Source organism: Amaranthus tricolor, chromosome 3, assembly GCF_026212465.1.
Source record: "Amaranthus tricolor cultivar Red isolate AtriRed21 chromosome 3, ASM2621246v1, whole genome shotgun sequence".
NCBI lineage: Eukaryota > Viridiplantae > Streptophyta > Magnoliopsida > Caryophyllales > Amaranthaceae > Amaranthus > Amaranthus tricolor.
This window is the reverse complement of record NC_080049.1, coordinates 7,574,127-7,594,210: the sequence shown is the minus strand read 5'-3', so window position 1 is coordinate 7,594,210 and position 20,084 is coordinate 7,574,127. Positions and strand designations below refer to the sequence as shown.

The 20,084-nt window shown below is 33.0% G+C and overlaps 2 protein-coding genes across 2 annotated transcripts; both read right to left on the bottom strand.

Moving 5' to 3' along the window:
- Nucleotides 1-3,730, bottom strand: LOC130807324 (protochlorophyllide reductase, chloroplastic-like). Its single transcript, XM_057672494.1, has 5 exons — nt 3,603-3,730; nt 3,120-3,218; nt 1,561-2,101; nt 864-1,222; nt 1-462 (listed from the first exon to the last, which is right to left on the bottom strand). Exons 1-5 carry the CDS (start codon nt 3,654-3,656, stop codon nt 307-309), a joined length of 1,209 nt encoding a protein of 402 aa, XP_057528477.1. The 5' UTR covers nt 3,657-3,730; the 3' UTR covers nt 1-306.
- A 3,823-nt stretch (nt 3,731-7,553) lies between these two features.
- LOC130807323 (uncharacterized) lies at nt 7,554-14,845 on the bottom strand. Its single transcript, XM_057672493.1, has 7 exons — nt 12,728-14,845; nt 10,806-10,896; nt 10,516-10,673; nt 10,379-10,430; nt 10,200-10,282; nt 9,968-10,061; nt 7,554-8,494 (listed from the first exon to the last, which is right to left on the bottom strand). Exons 1-7 carry the CDS (start codon nt 14,411-14,413, stop codon nt 7,896-7,898), a joined length of 2,763 nt encoding a protein of 920 aa, XP_057528476.1. The 5' UTR covers nt 14,414-14,845; the 3' UTR covers nt 7,554-7,895.
- Between the last annotated feature and the right edge of the window lie 5,239 nt (nt 14,846-20,084).

Sequence of the window (20,084 nt, the reverse complement as noted above, 5' to 3'; positions counted from 1 at the left end):
ACATGTTCTTGTAGAAATTGGGATATGAATGGCAACATTGCGGGCATGCCATAGCTTTCTATTCATTCTTGTGTGGCACTATTGAAGACTATGTTGCTTTTTTGTCCTATATTCAATTTGAGGGACATCTTCAATTTATCAAAGGGATTAGAAGGTTTTTATTACGAATCCGAAAAAGAAAACTACTTACAAACTGCGCAAAATCACAATCATATCAGGCCTATCTAAAACCCCAGAAATTTGGATGCTAACTTCTCTCACATTTGCACAATTCTGTGATAAAATTTGTGATATTTCCTTAAGATACTAAGCTAAACCAACTAGTTTTTCACTAATCTCCCAGACTCTCTTGGCCTTTTCCGGATCACTGGCTTCTTGAGAAAGCTGATTCTCGAATGAGGCCGAATCCTTGTTCCAACTCCAATATACACCTGATTTTGTTAAACTTGGGTCACTCACAACCTGAATCATACAACAACCAAAAAAGGTTATGAACTAAGTGAATGAAAGTTTCCCGTGATTGTATAATAATCAAAATGTATAAGTAATTGTTAGAGTATATATAAAATATCCTGGGACGTCAACCATCAGTTTAAGCTTTTGGTTGAGTTGGTTCTTTGAAGCCAGCGTGACAAGAGGCCACGGGTTCGAAACTCAACCACCCTTTATTTAAAGTGAAATATTGAGTGCCATGTATGAGGAGAGCTTGTGTTGCATACTTGCATCTACACTTCTAGCCAAAGGGCTCTTATGTGAGGGGACGTGTTAGAGTATAACATATCCTGGTTATTCAACCATCATCTTATACTTTTGGTTGAGTTGGTTCTTTGACAGTAATTAGCCATATAGTCTAATGATCTTACTTGGGCAAGTCTTCTTCCAGCTTCATCTTCAGAGACAAAGCCCTTTGTGATGAACTTTTGGAAAGGAGGGAAAAGAAGCCTAAATAAAGGGATATGTTCTCTGAACAGTCCTGTTGAGGCAATGCAGCCAGGGTATAGAGAGGCAAATGTGATACCGGTCTCTTCATGGTATTGACGATGGAATTCTTGCATTGTGAGCATGTTGCAGACTTTGCTGTCCTTGTACGCTTTGGCACCGTCAAAGTCTCCTCCGTCGATCATGGGAGAGCTGTTTAAGCCATTCAATCCACCTCCGAGTCCCCTCAAGTCTCCTAGGTTCGCTTTTGGAGGCACTTTCCCAGCCAATGTGTTTGTGTTACCTAAGAGATTCAATTTATACAAATGGTAGTTAATTATTTTATTAACATCATGTAAATTTTATACAAATTTTCCAATTCAATAAGTTTGTTTGGCAAATGGTTGTTTGTTTATTTGACCTGCTAATGTATTCAGTCAACTTTTCAAATGACTTAAAAGTCATTTAAACACATTTTTTTACTGTTTGACCGGCAAACAAACCAAAAGCAAACAAATTAGTCAAGTTACCTGTTATAGATCTGAATACTCTATCGATCACCAACAATATGAAGTATGTCATAATACTGTATCGATCACTAACAATATGAAGTATATTAAATGACAGATTTGTGTAAGTTACCTGTTATAGATCCAACTATGATTACCCTTTTAGAAGGATAGTCGGACTTGTTCAAGTCCTCGAGCAACAACCTTGAGAGCAAGAAATGGCCGAGATGGTTAGTCCCAACACTGAGCTCAAACCCATCAGCAGTATAGGCAGGTTCTCGAGCAGTAGGAAGATAAACAGCAGCATTGCAAACCAAAACATCAAGGGGCCTTCCTGATTGCCTAAAGTTGTTCACAAACTGCCTCACACTGTCAAGAGAGGCAAGATCAAGGTGCATTATGGTGTAATTCTCTTTGGACATACCAGCAGATTTGGCTGCTCTTTCGGCCTTAAGGAAGTCCCTGCACGCCATAATTACGTGCCACTTTCCAGTCTCGGCCAGTGCTTTGGCAGCTGCAAGGCCTAGACCAGAGGATGCACCAGTTACTATAACACTGCCTTTTCTTAGTGTTTTCTTTTGGTCTGACATTGATTTTGTTACACCTGGTGTTGCTACTGCAGTAGTTCGTGCCCTGATTGGTCTGATTGTTTTTCTTGTCACATTGCATTCTCTCTGCCATTTAGACAAAATTATTTCATGGTTTTCCAAGTTTTTGCAGTGCAATATATAGCCCAAAATAATAATAATAATAATAATAATAATAATAATAGCGATAGTTAAGCTAATTGACGTGTACATTGTAAATTTCGACTAAATACTATTTTTAGTAATACACCCTTTAATGTTGGGTAAGTGTCGTATTTTTAAAACTTCCATTATTCCATCAACAAAATAGATATTTGTGCTATATACGAATTATTATTATCATTTTTATTTAGAATGTGGCAAATAAATGAGCACTATTAGGTGATAAAAATGTTAGGAAAAGGAGAATTTATATCAACAATCACTTAAATTAGATTATATTAGTTTATGTAGTCGATATCTTTTTATGGGGTGAAATTAAAGATACATTTAGGATCTAATTGATTAGTTTTATTGCTAATATTTTGCAGCTAATAGATATATGTTACTGTAAACCATCTAAATGAAAAGAGGAAGTAGCTAGTATTCTCAAAGGTAGAGTTTTCTTAGTATTCTCAAAGGTAGACTTTTTCTTAAAGTTGAGTAGTCATGCACTCACAAAAGCATTAGAAAAAATAAGGAAAAATTATGACGAATAATACAATCTTTTGTTAATTTTTCTATAATAATATAGTAACTTTTGATTAACCATGAATAATATCAACTTAGAGAGTGTTTTCCTAAAATATCCCTAACATGTTAAAAAATTAAACTATAGGAGATTATATAACAAAAAAAAATTGGTAAATTAGCTAACAAACTAAAGTTGATATTATTCTAGGAAAAAAAACCCCTAAATTAGTATTATTCATGGTTAATCAAAAGTTATCTTTATTGTATGGAAATTACAAAAGATTGTATTATTTACGTTAATTTTTCCAAAAAACTAAAAGTCCTCAGAACATCATTGCTTTGTCCTACTCAATTTATTTGAATGAAAAAATTTTACGTCGTAATCTAAAATGACGTAAAATATGTGGGACGAAAAAGTAGTCAGATATTATACCTTGCACCTTAAATCAGAGGAACTGAAATCAAGTTTAACATAGTCGAAAAGAGAGACCCCAAACAAGTTCGAGTCCTTGAGGCAAGCATTCGACTTCACCTACAAAAATCCAACATTCAATTAATTATGAGAATTTTTTAAATAGCAAAATTATGAAAAGTAAATTAATCTTTACTCGTTCCGATCAAAATAAAATTAACTATTGTTAATTTTTAAATAAATTCACTTATTTAGTATAATTGTTGAAAATATATTCAATTATTGTTTATTTTTAATTGTTTGACTTACAAACAAGGTTTGAAGATGATTATGAATATGTATGTGAGTTTGTTTTTAGCAAATATACTTAATAAATGGATTAATTTAGAAATAAACAATAGATAAGTTTAATTTCAGTAGATCAAGCTAGAAAAGTTTAATTTTTTATCGATAATTTTCTCCGGTTAAATTAACAATACACTGTACACACATAATGAAGTTCACCTCCTTTGGGATGGATAATGCAGAAGGAAGCAAAGATGCAGCCTGAAGTGGCATTTTTATGTGTATTTTTTGATGTGTCAAGTTTGAGTATAATGAAGTGATATTTAAGATAGTGTTAGATATGGCAAGGCCAAATATATAGGAAGTTTTTGGACAAATATGAAAAGGTGAAGTGGGGTTTGAACTTTGAAGATAATATGCGGATAACATAATTTACAGGAATATACATCTGCCACTTTATTACTCAATGCCCAATCAAAATATGAGCTTTAGATTTCCACCACAAGTTTTCTCCAACTTTTAAATTGAAACTAAGAAAGTATCAAAATTTTAAAAGATTGTGTGTGGGTCCAGACTTTACGTTATGGCTTTGAGTACTGACGAGCCATTCTTTGTAATACTTTAATAACAGATTTTCAAAATAAATCCGTTAAATTTAATTTGATCTGTTTTTAAAATATATTTTTTTAAAATATATTTACAATTATGTAAAATTTAAAAAAGACTCGATATTTTCCAATATTAAATCAATTTGAAGTACTTAATCCACGATCGATATGATATTCTGAGTTAACTTTTGTATTCGTGATTATCAACCAATAGGAATAACATCACAAGAAAGTACTCTTTTTCTAAAGAATTAACCTTATCTTATTTCTTTTAGATTTTTTTTTGAAAATGCTCAATTGCTATTCTTGATAATGGCTAAAATTTTAGCTTTAATTTTCAATTACACATCTAACATATTTCTTCAACTCACTCACATTTTTTTTTCAATTTTCTATATATATAAAATATATTTTTATCACTTTTAATTATTTATTATTTTCACATCATTTGTACTGGAGTTTTTGAAGACCTTTTTCGAGCCGATAGACTTTTTGATCACGCTCTCCTCTGTGAGTATCAGCCGCCGTCGTTCTTACCTCCCCAGATCCTGGTCATAGTTTTTTATGAGTGGAATACACTAAGTATAATAATGATGATTTGTACTAGGGTAATTTAAATAGGAAAATTGAGTCAAATTTTCTTTATTTTAACCTCATTTGTATGTGTAGATTGAATAATGAAAAATACCAAACATGTGACCATGTGAGCATGATAATTAACTAGCTGCCATTGGTTTTCAATTTGAGGTGATAAAGTGTTTTGGGCTCCCAAGTTATAATAAACATGAAAGGGACTAGAGTATGGGCTAAAGCCAATTCTTGTATTACTGTTGCTATTCTTACAAGATATTTCCCCTCTATTGTTGGAATTTGGTGTATAAAATGAAATAACGACCTCTTTGATTACTGGTATTAAATAATTGAACTAGAATAATTTATCTTTTAGATTATAAAATGTATCATGTTATTCCAATTATAATGAAAAATTGATCATAAAAAAGCTTTTTTGTTCACAAATTTTTATTACAACATAACTTTTCAAAACGATTGGTCAGGCGAGTTGACACACACACATATATATATATATATATATATATATATATATATATATATATATACATAATTTTTATTTTTAAAGGAAAATATTTCTTATAAATAAAGATCAAAATACCTATTTTGAGGCTACATTAAAGAAACATTGACTCATATTATAAAAAATGATTAGAAGTAGAAATAAACAAGCATAACATTAAAATTGTCAATAAATTTTCCTCCTAAAATCAGTAGAAAATTATGGACAAGTGAACCACAAAGAAAGAAAAGATTCTTTGGATCTAATTTGAAGAGTATATATAATAGAATGTATTAGAGAAACTCTAATTGATTCTATTTTTTCATATTCTCACCACTACCAAATTAGTCTCGTTACTATTTTGATTACAATTCATATTCTTTATTTGATTGTCATCCACACAGTTACGTTATTTGTTATTATCATAGGTTAACCTCTTACAATGTTTTTTTTTTTTTTTAATTTATTATTTACTTTTTATTTTTTATAGAAGACAATTAATGATGAGAATGATTTTATTATGACAAATTATCTTTATTTTCTTTGTAATTCTTCTGTATAAATGTCATAGTAATTATGCTTTAGCAATAAGTGGATTTTCATGAAGACAATATAAACCAAAGGAAAGATTGGAATGTTTTAAGGTCGACTAGTGGCACAAAGCATTACTCTTGAGTATTAATTCCTCCAATAATTCCATCAAAGCATGATAGTGAATAAAACCCTCTCCCATTACTTGCTTAGTAAGATTGTTGGTTTTCACTTTGTTATCAATCTTCATCCTTGATATATTTAACAACCACAATAATGTCATATTTACGTGAATCAATTTATCAGTTCTAAATATTAGGAATGGTCATGGTAGAGGTATTTAAGGGTTCGGCACTCATTTTGAGCTCTTATCTAGCCCGTTATTATAAGGGCTTTGTATGAGCCGGGTTGTAAATGGGTCTGGCCAAAAACGGAATTACTACAATTTAAATGGAGCGGACTATAAAAGAGCCTAATAAGAGCTGAAAACGAGGCATTTACAATTATTATAAAGAACAATGTCAATGAGGATTATTAACGTTTCTACAACTTAATTATTACAAACAAATTTCAAAGCTATTCTTCTGAGAGATCGTCTCACAGTGAGACGGCCTCAAAACAAGAAGTCTATAAGCTAAAAATTTCTATCATTAGGCTATTTAATTCAACTTTGAGGCATGTCTTACGGTGAGATCATATTAATTATTATAAATTGATCATTGGGGATAAAAATAATTTCTATTTATGAAAACGATTCGAGTCAGCTAAATAAAGCTCATATGAAATTTTAAAGGCCCTTATTCAGCCCGGCCTTATTCACTTAGGCCTGGCTCCTAGTCATGAATCCAAGACCTTATAAAACCCGCCCAACTAGTCCCTACTTTTAGCATTTGGGTCCAATTTTTTGAGACCCAGCAAATTCGGGTTCAGTGTTGGGTCCATCAAAATAAATAGGTTTGGCTCTCAGTCCAGGGTCTTCAGACTCAGACTCGACCCAAATCCTCTCTCTGAACCCTTAAATAGGTTTGGTTCTGGGTCAAAAATAATGCTAAATATACCATATAATTGTTTTTATTTGTTATTATATTTTGGCAAAATAATAGTAAGTTACAACTCAAAAATATTTATGTTAAACTAAAAAAATTCACCTAAATTTATGTCCAAACAAATCAAAGTTTCATCGGTGTAGTTGGTCTAATGGTTATTTGGTGAAAATTTCCCTTAATTAATTCTATGGTTATCATATAATATATTAACATGGCTCTCCACGTCACTAACAATTGATTCTACGAGGCACATCTTGTTGGATGTTTTGACTACTCTAAAATATGGACCGAAGGTATTTCAAGCAACCATTTAGGGCAATTTTTTTCTCTTCAAGCTTTATTTTTTATCTAGTAATTTGATTTGTACTAAAGTTACACTTTATGTATTCCGTCGTACTCCATTTAAATTTAAACCCTTATGAATCCAACTCTTGTATCCATTGTTCTAACTCTATATTTATCCTCTTCCGAGTCTCATTTACCAAAATAATGTCTTCACCAAATTACATGTTGCATGTGTTTTTCCTTGTAACATTTAACACACTATAATAAGATCCTACTTGCCTATATTTTTGCTTATATATTAGCCGCAATATATAAAATAAGCTTGGATCACGAATAAATGCCAATAACCATAATGTAGCGAGCATTTCGAAACAGAGGAAGTACTTCAATATTATAAGAGAAAATATCATTTTTATAACAAATTCACGAGTAATACACTAAGAAATCAGAGCAGCAGGAGGAGGAGGAGGAATGAAGTTTCCTCTAATAACATAAGCAGAATGATTACTGACAATTTGCACAAATAATTATGATTACAGGATGTCATTTCACATGCTACAGTAGAAACTAGAGACTAAGGAGAAGGCAAGGAATCTCAACATACAAGTACACATATGCACATGGATACTTTGTAATTGTAGGACTATGTATCAATATGAATCAATTCATTTATAACTCAATAAATAAGCTTTGTGGCATAACTCTTACATTTTTTTTTGATTTGGATTACATAAATAAAATCCATCACTTTCTAAATTCTGGGTGTAACATTTTTTTTTTCCTCTTTCTTTATATTTTTTTCTTCCCCATTCCCCCAATAAATCTGTACTTCTTCCTCGATGCTTGGAAGTCGGATGAGCTTTTTCTTGCCTCATCCGACCACAAGTTACAAGCAAGCAAGAACAAATGCTCACAAATATTACAAATCTCTGTACACGGTATGACAACACGGGCGAACAAAAAAACATACCTATATCCGAACTGGCAATCCGAAGTTCTGGAAAGTTCTGATTTCCCCTTTGAGACCAGCGGTAACAATCACCATTCCCCAAGCAGCACGGTTTTGTAGCACTCCGTTGGAGTAGTCTAAACTAACACGTGGACTTCGAATTTTGGTGGCTAGAAGTAGCTTTTCTTCTGGCCATGTTGACGAGATTCTATCAAAGAAATAGCTGTTGGGTGCACTAGATATTGTGCCACGAAAAGGACTATTACTGCAACCGGATGCAGAAGGAGAGCTGTCGTTACCATTGAACTCCTCCACTGGTGTTGGGGGGTGGTTGGCTGTTGAGGCCTCATCCATATGATGGTGCACTCCATTTAGATCCTCAGAGCATAAATCTTGTGATCCCCACATTTCAGCCATTCCAGGCCATGGCGTGGCCACAGATACATCTTGGCAGTGGAAATGTTCATATGAACGAGTGACGGTAACTCCCTTGCTTCTATTAGGCCGGGACTCACCTTCATGTTTCCAGACATACACGTGGGAATCCTCACTCGCACACACCACATACTTGCCATTGGCAGTGAGGGCAGCTGAAATTTGACTGTTGGTATTGCGGAACCCTATTTTGAAAAGAAAATTAGATTGAATCCACACCTCAAACACCAATGGGAAAATAGGGTTTTCATTTCACAGAAAGAATTATTTTAGATATAGCACAATAGCACATGACCAACAATCCTTCAGCAATTTCTTAAAAGAATAGCTTTTGTCTGAAGCATCAAACACAAGCAAAAGAAACCCACCAACCAAGGTTGGCTTCACAAAATGATTTACCATAATGGAAGGAAATGCCAAAAGAATGAAGTGAAATCAAAAGTCAATCTCAACAACCAATGGCTCAAAAAACAATTAAAAAACATCATATCCTCCATTAATCGGTCAATATGTCACATATGCCTGCCAAGCGGACCGTTACTACTCATAGAAAGCATCAAAATTTCTAGCAACCACACATCCAAAGAGAACTAAAGTTGTACAACAATTGATGCAAATACTCAGTGAATTACTACATATGTCCAATGAGACATATGGGAACTCTGCGACTCTGAGTGGCACAACATACCTCCTAGATTTATCACTCGAAAAACTGTCTTCCCAGAGAAAATGCATACTTCCCAATCCCAATGTTACTTGAGCTACATACAATATATGGTTTATGATTCACACAACAATTGTTACGTAATAAATCAAAAACGTTCAGGTAAAATGTCAATTCTGATGGTCATATGAATCAGAAAATTATTGAGCGCCGCTGTCTGAAACTAAATAGCATAGACATCTTCATCATCAGCATTTCCGCTGTAAGCCTTTAGAAACAATTCATGCAATAGGCATCACTCGTATATGTATCATCATCGAAACCAATCAAAAAAGGAACAGTTGCTCAAAGGCTTATAGAAACTTGAGTGAAACAAGTAACTATTACCTATCAATCAAATTAGTAGGACACAAACAAAAATCAATTAAAAGCACTACTTAAAAAACCTCAACATGGATCCTACACTAACCCTCTATTAGGCCAAACGTGTCCCAGTAAACAAGTTAGTTCCATCAATTTTGAGTTATTATAACAATCCTCGGTCCAGTGTATATAATATATAGACTAGCCTCAGTAACTTGACGAACACAATCCAACTTTACCATTGAGTTTGAAAAAGACATATAACAAGTTTGGTGAGGTATTAACACCACAAACTCAAAGCATTCTTTGGCAGATGAAACAGATACTCAATCATTCACCCATTCACTTCTAGCCCATTGAAAGTTATCAATGAACAAACTCTCAAGTTACAATCAAAGCCAATAATCACTATGACTTTGATGATTGCCTTCTCATGCACAAAAGATGGAAATCAAAGATCTAATGACTAAAACTAATGCAAGAAATTCGATAGAAAGACACAAGAGCCAGTTTAAATAAGAAGACATTTAAACTCGCATAAATAATGAAAACAATAACCAATTCCATCAGAGTAAGAATTGCATATCATTAACCGCAAAGAAATCAAACACATAATCACTATAGCATGTACCTTTAAACTTGTGAAACAGATCCAAGCCATCAACAACCCGAACTCTTGAATCTGCGGATGTTATAAGAACTTCGGTAAAACTCCCTGGAGCGAACTGATAAACAGAAGGGAGCAATTTCAGCACATGGAAAGCAAGTAGGAATACAGTTAGGAATATGATGAAATGATTATACTACAATAAGGCTAAAATTTCATAACTATAGAGAAAGAGATTAGATTTTAAACTCCTCACCTGAAACCCAGTGATCTTTTTGAGGTGGGATTTCTTCTTCTTGTTTTGCAGGTTGATCACACACTTCGGTTGCAACTTGTTTTCTGCAACAATAGAAAGTTTGGCGAGTATAAAAGTCGGTAAATGCAAATCATACAACCAAACAAATAAGCACAAGAGAGACAGCCCCAAAAACATACCAGATGTGTTGTATAAGCGGCAGCTTCCCTTGTATGAACCAACTAATGCACCCTTCAAGAAGTAAACCATAGTATAAAAACTCCATAGAGGATTTGCAAAGATATCAAAAGCATTTTTTTACTACATTCCAGCGTACCTGACCATCCGGGGTGTAGCAGGCAGCAGTGACCATCTCATGCAGATCATTCCAATCAACAACTTGACGATCAGGAATGCTCCATATGCGAACCTTCGCATCTAGAGATCCACTTATAAAATATTTATCATCAACGGGGTTGAACTGGATGCAAGTTACTGGACAAACCCAAAAACAATTATACAATACATCACAATAAGGCAAACAGTGATAATCAGCAAGAGATAATATCATCACTGATACTGCAAAAAATCAAGTTTAAGGAACAATAAATATAGTAATATTCTAACCATAGTCACTGTGGGAAAACACCTTCAAACAAGTTTTGCTGGACAATTTCCACAAGCGCACCGTCTTATCCATCGAGGATGAAAGCAGAAGCTGAAAACATAATATAAAAGCAGCCTAAGGAAACCAATTTCTACCTTATGCTCTTCCAACATACATGTAGTAACTACATATACCAAGAATAAGGATTCATATAAACATAATCAACAAGTATCATCAATGAGGGGGGAAAAATCGACCTTACTGCATAACGATAGCATGTTGCTAAAAGATCAACTCAATGTTCAATAGTAAATGGATATAAAGGAAAATGGTCCTTTAATCAAATGTATAGCTAATAAATATAAACTAAAAGCTATAAACAATCTCAAATCCTACGTGTACTATTATTTTGCAAAATTACCTTTATCACAACACAATGCATTTGCAAAGCTTTGAAATTATGCTAATAAAGCCAAATTCAAATATTAAACTATAATTACGATTATCACCAAATTCAGAAGTATAGTAGAGTCGATTTTATATGACATAAAACATACTCCTATCTATTCTAATCAAATGTTTTACTTCCTCTTTTGGCATATTTACATCAAATGTCTCACTTTGTTATTTAGTAACCTTTTTCCCTTATTTTATGCCCTCATGAAATCCAACTATTTACACGATTGCCATTAAATTATCACGTTTTCCCTCACTCTTTTCCTTATTCACTCCTCCTATGTGGTCCCCCTCCCCTCTATCTTAAAGTTTGTGCCAAATCAAATGGAACATTTGATTAGAATAAGAGGGAGTAAAAAAATCACAATGAAAAAGCCAAACCGTAATTTCAAATGAAAATACTACAAAGCCTAAAATATTGCAAAGTATGAGTAGTGTCTCCAAGCGATGAAACCCGAATAACGACACTAGGGTTTCTGCTATTAGATTATTTTATTTGAACACATTAACAATACTCCAAACTTTTGACCATCTTCCTAATCAAACCCGTAGCTGGATCTTCTAATTGCTCACACAATAATTCCAACTGTAAGTTAATTCCTCAATCAGAAAAGTCCAATAGAGTGAGCCCCCAACCACTGAAAATATTATTTAAAAAAAAACCACCCCCAGGCCCCAAAGTGATAATTCTAAACCCTAATTGATAATTAACTGAATCATGTTACTTTTCTGATTCTGTTAAAACGCGTATTTCTAGTGTCACGTAATTTTTGAAAAATATTCACTTGCCAGGAGAAAGAGGCTAATTTGAATTTATTGCAAGTACTGCAATGGAGTATTATTTAATGAGTCATTTTACTATAGTACATTTAAGTAGTGATTAGAAACCTAATTAAAAAAAAGTAATTAGAAACCAAACAAATACAAATCCTTGGCTCAATCGATAACGGACAAAACAAAATGTAAAACACTTATAATATTCATTTCTAATTTCCTAATATCAAAACTTCAAAAAAATGCTAATCAACCTCTATCTTCAAGTTATTCGTTTTGAATTTACAAATATTAGAACTTCAAGAAAATGCTAAACAAGCTCTATCTCAAAGCATTGAGAGCACATCACAAACGACCTCATTCTCATCATCATAGAAATGACTATTAAACAAGAGTTGAGGACAGGTAGTAAAATAATGATTTTACAAGTGTAGCAATACAGCATCATTTAGCACCATGAATAACATGGAAAGTTCAAAATGTAAAATATAATTCTAGCAAAAACTAAAAACAAGAGTAAAAACAATCAAGAATTTTTTGACACCACCAATTGAACCCCATGGTTAAATGGGCTTTCCATATTCTTGACAAAAGAAAAGCACCTAAATACACATACTAGGAAGTAAGAGCACTCATCATTTAAGGTAAAGCAAACAGAGAAATAGTATGATATGGAGAGGAGAAAAGTAAAGGTTTATCCAACATTACTAACCTGAGATTTCGACCACGAGAGGTCAAGCACGTCATCTAAATGCCCCTCAAATGAACAGATAGGTTTCTCTGACAGCCCAAAAACAACCTCGGGAATTACAATATGATCCAAGCTAACAGATTTCCGGCTGATAGATGGCCTGCCCCTCCTCCTTTTCTCCACTAAATTATCCAGGCTAGAGGAAAGAGAATTTGGTTCAGGTGATCCATTTCCTAAGATACAAAGACTCAAATTTGCATCATCTGGCCTATCCATCAAAAGCTCACCCTTCCTCTCAGATTCCAGCACTTGCCAAACATGAATGACACAATCCTCACCAGCACTTGCAAGGTACCTTCCATCTAAGCTAAACTTAATAGTCCAAATGGAACCATTATGGGCCTGAATTTCCTGGCTCTTATACAATGCCGTGAGATCCTTGACTGATTTACCACACTGTCGAACCCGAACTCTCTCCGGCCCATGGAATGATGTATCTTGACTATCATCAGTGGCAGAGCTAGACCTACGACCACCTTTCTCCGATGAGGTATCTCTATCATCACTGCTACGCCTCTCTTTGTACCCGGCAACACTACTAGCCACATTTTTAATACTTTTAAACCAGCTAACTTTCTTCTTTGACTTAGATCCACCCTCGCTATCCCCCTTAGATTCCCCATCATCCTTAATACTATTGAGTTGATCCTCCACATTTTGGCGTCTCATCAACTCTTGAACAATCGGAGAATGTCCGACACACATCTCAAACTCCTCCATAGTCAAATTCCTCCCGGTCCCAACCTCCTTAAGCTTATTCCACATCCCATCTTCTCTAACCTCCTTAACCACAAACTCTTTCCCCGTGTCGAGATTCTTAATAGTACACACCTTTTCACTCTCAATAATCTCTTTCCCACCACCACATTCGCCCTCAATCTCATTAATCCCTTGTTGTCCACCATTTCTCCCCTCCAAAATCTCATCACTCGAACCACCTAAACCCGACTCAATACACCCATTGTTCACCAAATTATCATCAACAAAAACCCCATTACAATTAACCTCCTTAATCTTGACTTTATTACCAACATCAACAACATTATGCTTATTATAACTGTTTTTAATATCTCTATTTACAGTATTATTATCAGAAACACAACGACTACAAAGAATCGATGAAGAAGAACAACAAGTAGAAGAACAGGAATTACATTGATCAGATTTAGACCTGTTTATACCTCCACCAATACCATCTTCCTGGAGCGATTTACCCACTTGATCAACTGTCTCCCCGACCAAAAAATGATGATCAAACGACACAGATCGCAAATTGTTCACTCCTCGACGAGATAAAGAGGGGTCAGATGCAAGCCCAAGCGCACGAAGGAGGCGATCACGACGCTGCTCAATAGAGGAAAGACAGAACGACTCAGAGGAAACCCAAACGTCGTAGTTTTGAGCCGGCATTGGGAATTTACAAGACTTTCCATGATGGATATGATTCCTATGGCGGCGAGGCGAAGGAGAGGGCAAATTGACATCGTTATCATCTTCAGAATTAGAAGTAGAAGAATTAGAAGAAGAAAGGATCCGATCAAGTGATTCATAAAAAGTTTCTTCTTCCTCTTCTTGTAGGCAATGTTGTAAGTATGAAATTTTTTCTTCTTCTTCCTCGTCTTCAGTAATAATGGCGGTTTTGCTCATGGTAAGAGCATTTCCGGAAAAAATGGAAAAATACCCACGTAGAGAGAGAAAGAGAACTAAAATGGGTTTCAGTTCTCTTCCTCTCCCATCATTTTCTCTCACTCTGTACTGTTTCTAGAATTTTTAGGTTTTTGATTGTCGAAATTGGGGGAAAATGGGATCAAATAGAGAGAAAAAGAGATTTAGGGAAAACAAAATTGAGAAAATCTTAGATCTGATGAGAGAGAAAGGAAGCCCCAAGGGATTAGAATTGACAATTGGGGGAGTGCAAATTCAATCGATTTGGGGAAAAGAGGGGTGGTTTTGAAGTGGTGTTTCTAGTTGTTAATTGTAAGTTGAAGTACAAGTACACATGTATTTGTTTAGTTTAGTTTAGTTTATATGAGAAGTCTCTTAAGTTGTGTTTGTGTTGGTTGGTTGGTTTGGTTTGGTCTACTTTCCTTCTATGTTGGATATTTCTTATTACTTTTTTGTTTTTATTATACTCTAGTTTTTATCTTTGTAGTTTGGGATCACTCCTATGATAGGAGAGTACTACTAAATTGACACTTTGATTTGATATCATCCCTCCTAGTACTAGTATGATTAAAATCATAGTAGCAACAACTTTAAAGTCTTAGCTCTAGAATAAATGCTCGGTTATAAATTATAATAAAATGTAAATTAAATAATTGTAACAGAATATCTCAACCATCAATGTCGTATTAGCTTGACGTACAAGAGTTGATTAATTTGTCTTGACGTTGTTTAGTTGCTGACTCAAAAGTTTCGAGAGTTTTTATTGTTTGAATAAATTATTTCTCAGTTTTCTTCATTTATAAAGAAATTATATAAAATACCATTAAAAAAAAACTTAGGCCTTGAGACTAAATATTTTATCATTACCATAATTGAAACTTTGGAATCTTGTGTGTCCTTGTTTGCCATCAAACATATGTTTGCCATCTTATTATTATCAAATTTAGATTCATCCTAGAGTCGAAATCACTCCATAAAGCAACCACAACTCTCTTCTTGTAGTTAAATCAATGTTTCATCTTTAGACCGTCTTTGATAAGATGATATGATGATTCACATTCATAGTGATTATAATTGGAACCTTTCTTTATTGAATTAAATTTGTTGCCTATGAAATTTTTTTTAGAGTCCTTTTTGTTCGAGAAAGATTTTCTTCTTTAAGAACTAAATAAGACTTATTGTTAATAATGCTAGAATATATTCAACGTTAATTCGTCATCGTTGTCTTCCTCTTCATCAACAGTAGAGTTGTACTCTCTTTACTTTTAGAGCCATATTTGAATATGAGAAAGGTATTTGACATTTTCTTAAATTTATTCATGTGGAAATGATTTTTCAATAAGATCATCATAAGATAATGTTGCAAGATCTTTAACTTCTTCTATAATAGTAACTTTACAACCCCTTTTTTCTTGGTAGACATTGAAGAACATTTTTGACTTTTTCTTCATTAGTAAATGTTTAGCCTAATAAGTTCAGGTTGTTTATGATAATATTGAATCTTTTTGACATTTGTTTTATACATTTATTTGGATGTGTTAGTGCAAGTAACAATATTCGTAACAATGACGTTAACTTTGAACACTTAATCGAACATGCGTTGTCTTATACTTTGGAAAGGAAAGATGAGGATGTGTCGAGTGTAAATGAATTGAGGTTGGAACGATCAATGAGGTGCTCGATGTAGGACATTTGAGGCTTCACTAAGTATGTAGGAACCATGCCTTGAATGATGCAAGGCATGGGAATGAGGTTGCTCGCTCGAGACAAGTAAAATGAAGTCAGTGGGTGCAGCAAGGGACTGCTCGTTCGAGCACTATAGTGCCTCATTCGAGTAGTTAAGACAAAGAGCAGCAAGAGCCAGCAGCAACTGCTGCTCGAATAAGCAGGTGATGAGCTCGAACACGCAACTGGTTAGGGGCAGTCCAACGAGCATTTTTGCTACAGTCGGATATTGAATGTGCGCATTACTTTGTTGTTTATTACTATGTTTAATTTCATAGTTAATTGGGTGATGTAAACGTGAGTTTATGGTGAGTTATGAAGGGATTCTAGAATGATGTATTCTTTCACTATAAAATGAGGCATCATTTATATAATTAAACTCACTACAAATACACATATTGTGAGAGGGCTTATTCTTTGTAGAAACTTGAAAGTGTTCTTCATTGAATTTGTATGTGTGATCTTGAGAGGATTGTTCTCAAGATAGGGGAGGTTTATTTATACTTGTATTGTTGAATCCAATTATGAGTTCTTGTTTTCATCTTATTTTCATCTTGTTAATCATAAAGATAATCTCTTAAGGCTTTCATTTCAGGATGCATTTGAACTAATTCATATTTACAAATGTAAGTGCTTGTTTTCATCTAACTTGACCAAAACCTACATAAGTGACACGAGCTTGTCTCATATTTCTTTTGTTGTTTTGCATGTTGATATACAACTATATTCAGTGTGACTAAGAGCACGATAAATACGATCAAAAACATTGTAATATTTTGAAGAATATTCATGATTTGGTTGAGTTAATTCAGATTTGAGCTTAGGCACTTCAACACCTTCTAGTTTTTTTCCTTTGGAACGTAAAGATCTTGCTTGACAATATCTTATAACTGAGTATCTCGTTGTAGAGAGAATATTTTCATCATTTTGCTCCAGTGTGCGAAGTTATCACCATTGAAGTAAAAAGGTCTATTGAAAACATATACATACATAGAGGCATCTCTCATATGATAAATTTCAGAGAGGTTGTTACATCATTTTGAAATAATGAGTCAAGGCTCTTATACAAATTGGATAATCGTTTGGAATTCCATGGTATTAATAATCTATAAGGGAGAGTTGAATAGAGTATGTCCATTTTATTATTCTTTTCACTTACGACACCAATAAATCCCAAAAGGGACATTGCACTTATTTGAACTAAAGAGATAAAATTTAACTTTCAAAAAGTAAGTTAAATCTCAAAAACAAATGTAGAGAAGATAGTGATCTTAGATACTTTAAAGATAAAGTTTTTCGATCTACCACTCCAATAACTCATGAATAAAATGAAATCGGATGCTTGAAAGTAATAGACTTGATAAAAAACAACTACTAAATAAAAAATAAACGGAAATTTCACGTGGTAACCCTGAGATTTTGGATTTTCCATGTGGTAACCAAAACTTTTAAAAAATCTACGCGGTAATTTCGAGGTTTACCAAATTGTTTCACTATAACCTTTTTGTACATAAAACGTTAGCAAACATTAATCTCGAAGCTTTAAGGCTAGTATACGCATATTTATATGACTCATCATTTCAAATGTCATCAGTTTTAACTTTTTCCCCCAAAACATAAACCCTAACTCTATCATCTTTCATCCAACTCATACTTTTTCCCTCAAATTCAAAGATGGTAGAGTTATGGTTTATGTTTTGGGAGAAAAGGTTAAGACTGATGGCATTTAAAATGGTGAGTCGCATAAATATACGTACAACAGCCTTAAAGCTTCAAAATTAACGTTTGCTAGCGTTTATGTACAAAAAGGTCACAATTGAACAATTTAGTAAATCTCAGGATTACTGCGTAGATCTTTTAAAAATTTTAATTACCACGTGAAAAATTCAAAACTTCAAAATTATCACATGGAATAAATTCTTAAATTTTCTCTCAAAGCAATTGCATGCTTGTGGATTCGAGAGAGTTGTGTGTTTCTTCTTCACGTTGTAGCTTCTATTTATAACTTCAATTTCAAACAACTACTTATTGTCAAAGAAATCTAAAGACGTTTAGATTATATTTCCTTAAAAATAGAATCTAAAAAATAAAAAACAAAAAATACAAAAGTAATAACCTAAATATTATCGGTTACTATATTCAAAATAACTTAAACCTTAAAATGAAATATCTAACTTAACTGTTTAGGACATATTCAACTTAATATAATTTCTGACTTTGCACCTACCAAATACGGATTAAAAATCTAACTAACATATCCGAATATGTAAATAACTTTTTTTTCTATTTTTTATTTATCTTACTAATAATTAAACTAATTTATCCCTTTTATTATAACTTTATTTAACTTACAAAAATGTAATTTATTAATCAATTTGACTTTCATCAAGCAATGCAATTATAATCAATGACTCAACATAGTTGTTGGAGCAGCTATTATTGTTGTTATTTTTGTTAGCGTTGTTGTTACTATTTGTACTGTTGTTTTGAGTAATAGTGTTAGATGTTGGTGTTGGTGTTTTTATGTTTAGATGTTGTTGTTTTAATTTTATTGTTGTTAATGTGACTTATATCATTGATATTGTGTCTTGATGGTTTTAATGGTCAAAGGCATATTTAAGATCTGATAACATCGGTGGTTCCAATACACATTGACGATCTCAAAAAATCGATCTTTATAATATTTTACAATTTGACAATCATATCACCTCATTACCGTATGAATTACTGTTATAGTATATGCATATTGTCATTTGATCGAATAAAGTCCAAGTGAATAAATCATACGACTAATACATTTACATAATCAATCATACGACTAACACCAACACATGTACACATCAACAATAAGGTCATTTGCCGTTGGATCGTGCCAAAATTTGGAAAACTTGTTACAATTGTTGTTGTTGTTGTTATGGTTGTTAATGTTGTTGGGTTATTGTTATAATTAGTAATGTAATAATCCATGTTTATATTAAAAACAAACTCACTCAAACCTTATTTGAAAATCATTCTTAAAATTAATCAACGAGCTCACAAAAAATCTAAAAGAAAATAAAGTATGCTGAAAAACCTTTCTAAATGACTTGATAATAATTGTGAATCATTTTTTGTTATAATTCATTTCTTATGGAATTATATTCCTGTAATCATTAAGTGTATTAGTTGTATAATTGTATTTTGATTAATTAAAAGTTGAGATAATTGTAGAAAAATCAATAAAAAATTAGATTATTTTAGGTAGTTTTTCTTCTATTTTTATCTACTAGTTACTTAACTTTTTAGAATATGTATTGAAAAATTGATAGTTTAAATAACTTTGTATACTTTATGAAGTGCGTTAAATTAAGTTAAAAGGCATTCTTGCAGTGGCGGACCCAATACCTTAGCTCGACAAGAGCACAATCGATAAAAATAACTCAATAGAAAAATTATTAATATATATGTAAAAAAAATAATGTTTGCAATTTTATTTAAAGAATTAAGAATGTATCTACATGCTCAGTAGATTTGGAAAATTTGAACTAAATACATAATTTCATATAAAAAAAGTCAAAAAATAAGCAAAGTTTCAACATAATTTCCAAAATAAACACTTTTTTTCCAGACTTGAGGCTTGGACATATTCGTTGTTAATAACAGCGAACAAAGAAAGAAAATCAACGAAAGTCAAGGGATTAGTTCGCTGTTACTAGCAGCTAACAAAGGCAGGGCCTGGTCAAAACAGGTCAAAACTCTGTTCGCTGTTAGTAACAACGAATAAATGTTTGACCTGTTTTGACCAGGCCTCCTTTGTTCGCTGTTAGTAACATCGAACACTTAGCTTGACTTTTGTTGATTTTTTGTTTAATGCCTTGAACTAACCGTTGTTAAATTGAAAAATAAAAGTTATAAAGTTGAAATAGACGTTGTGATTATGTTCTATAAA

Excerpts from the sequence above, each read along its gene's own strand:
- LOC130807324 (XM_057672494.1), bottom strand. The coding sequence starts at position 3,656 with ATGCCACTTCAGGCTGCATCTTTGCTTCCTTCTGCATTATCCATCCCA. Across the intron at positions 2,102-3,119 it reads CCTCTGATTTAAGGTGCAAG|AGAGAATGCAATGTGACAAG; the intron begins GTATAATATCTG and ends TCTAAATGGCAG. Across the intron at positions 1,223-1,560 it reads CATAGTTGGATCTATAACAG|GTAACACAAACACATTGGCT; the intron begins GTAACTTACACA and ends TGAATCTCTTAG.
- LOC130807323 (XM_057672493.1), bottom strand. The coding sequence starts at position 14,413 with ATGAGCAAAACCGCCATTATTACTGAAGACGAGGAAGAAGAAGAAAAA. Across the intron at positions 10,283-10,378 it reads CCGCTTATACAACACATCTG|AAAACAAGTTGCAACCGAAG; the intron begins GTATGTTTTTGG and ends CTATTGTTGCAG. Across the intron at positions 10,062-10,199 it reads AAAAGATCACTGGGTTTCAG|TTCGCTCCAGGGAGTTTTAC; the intron begins GTGAGGAGTTTA and ends TCTGTTTATCAG.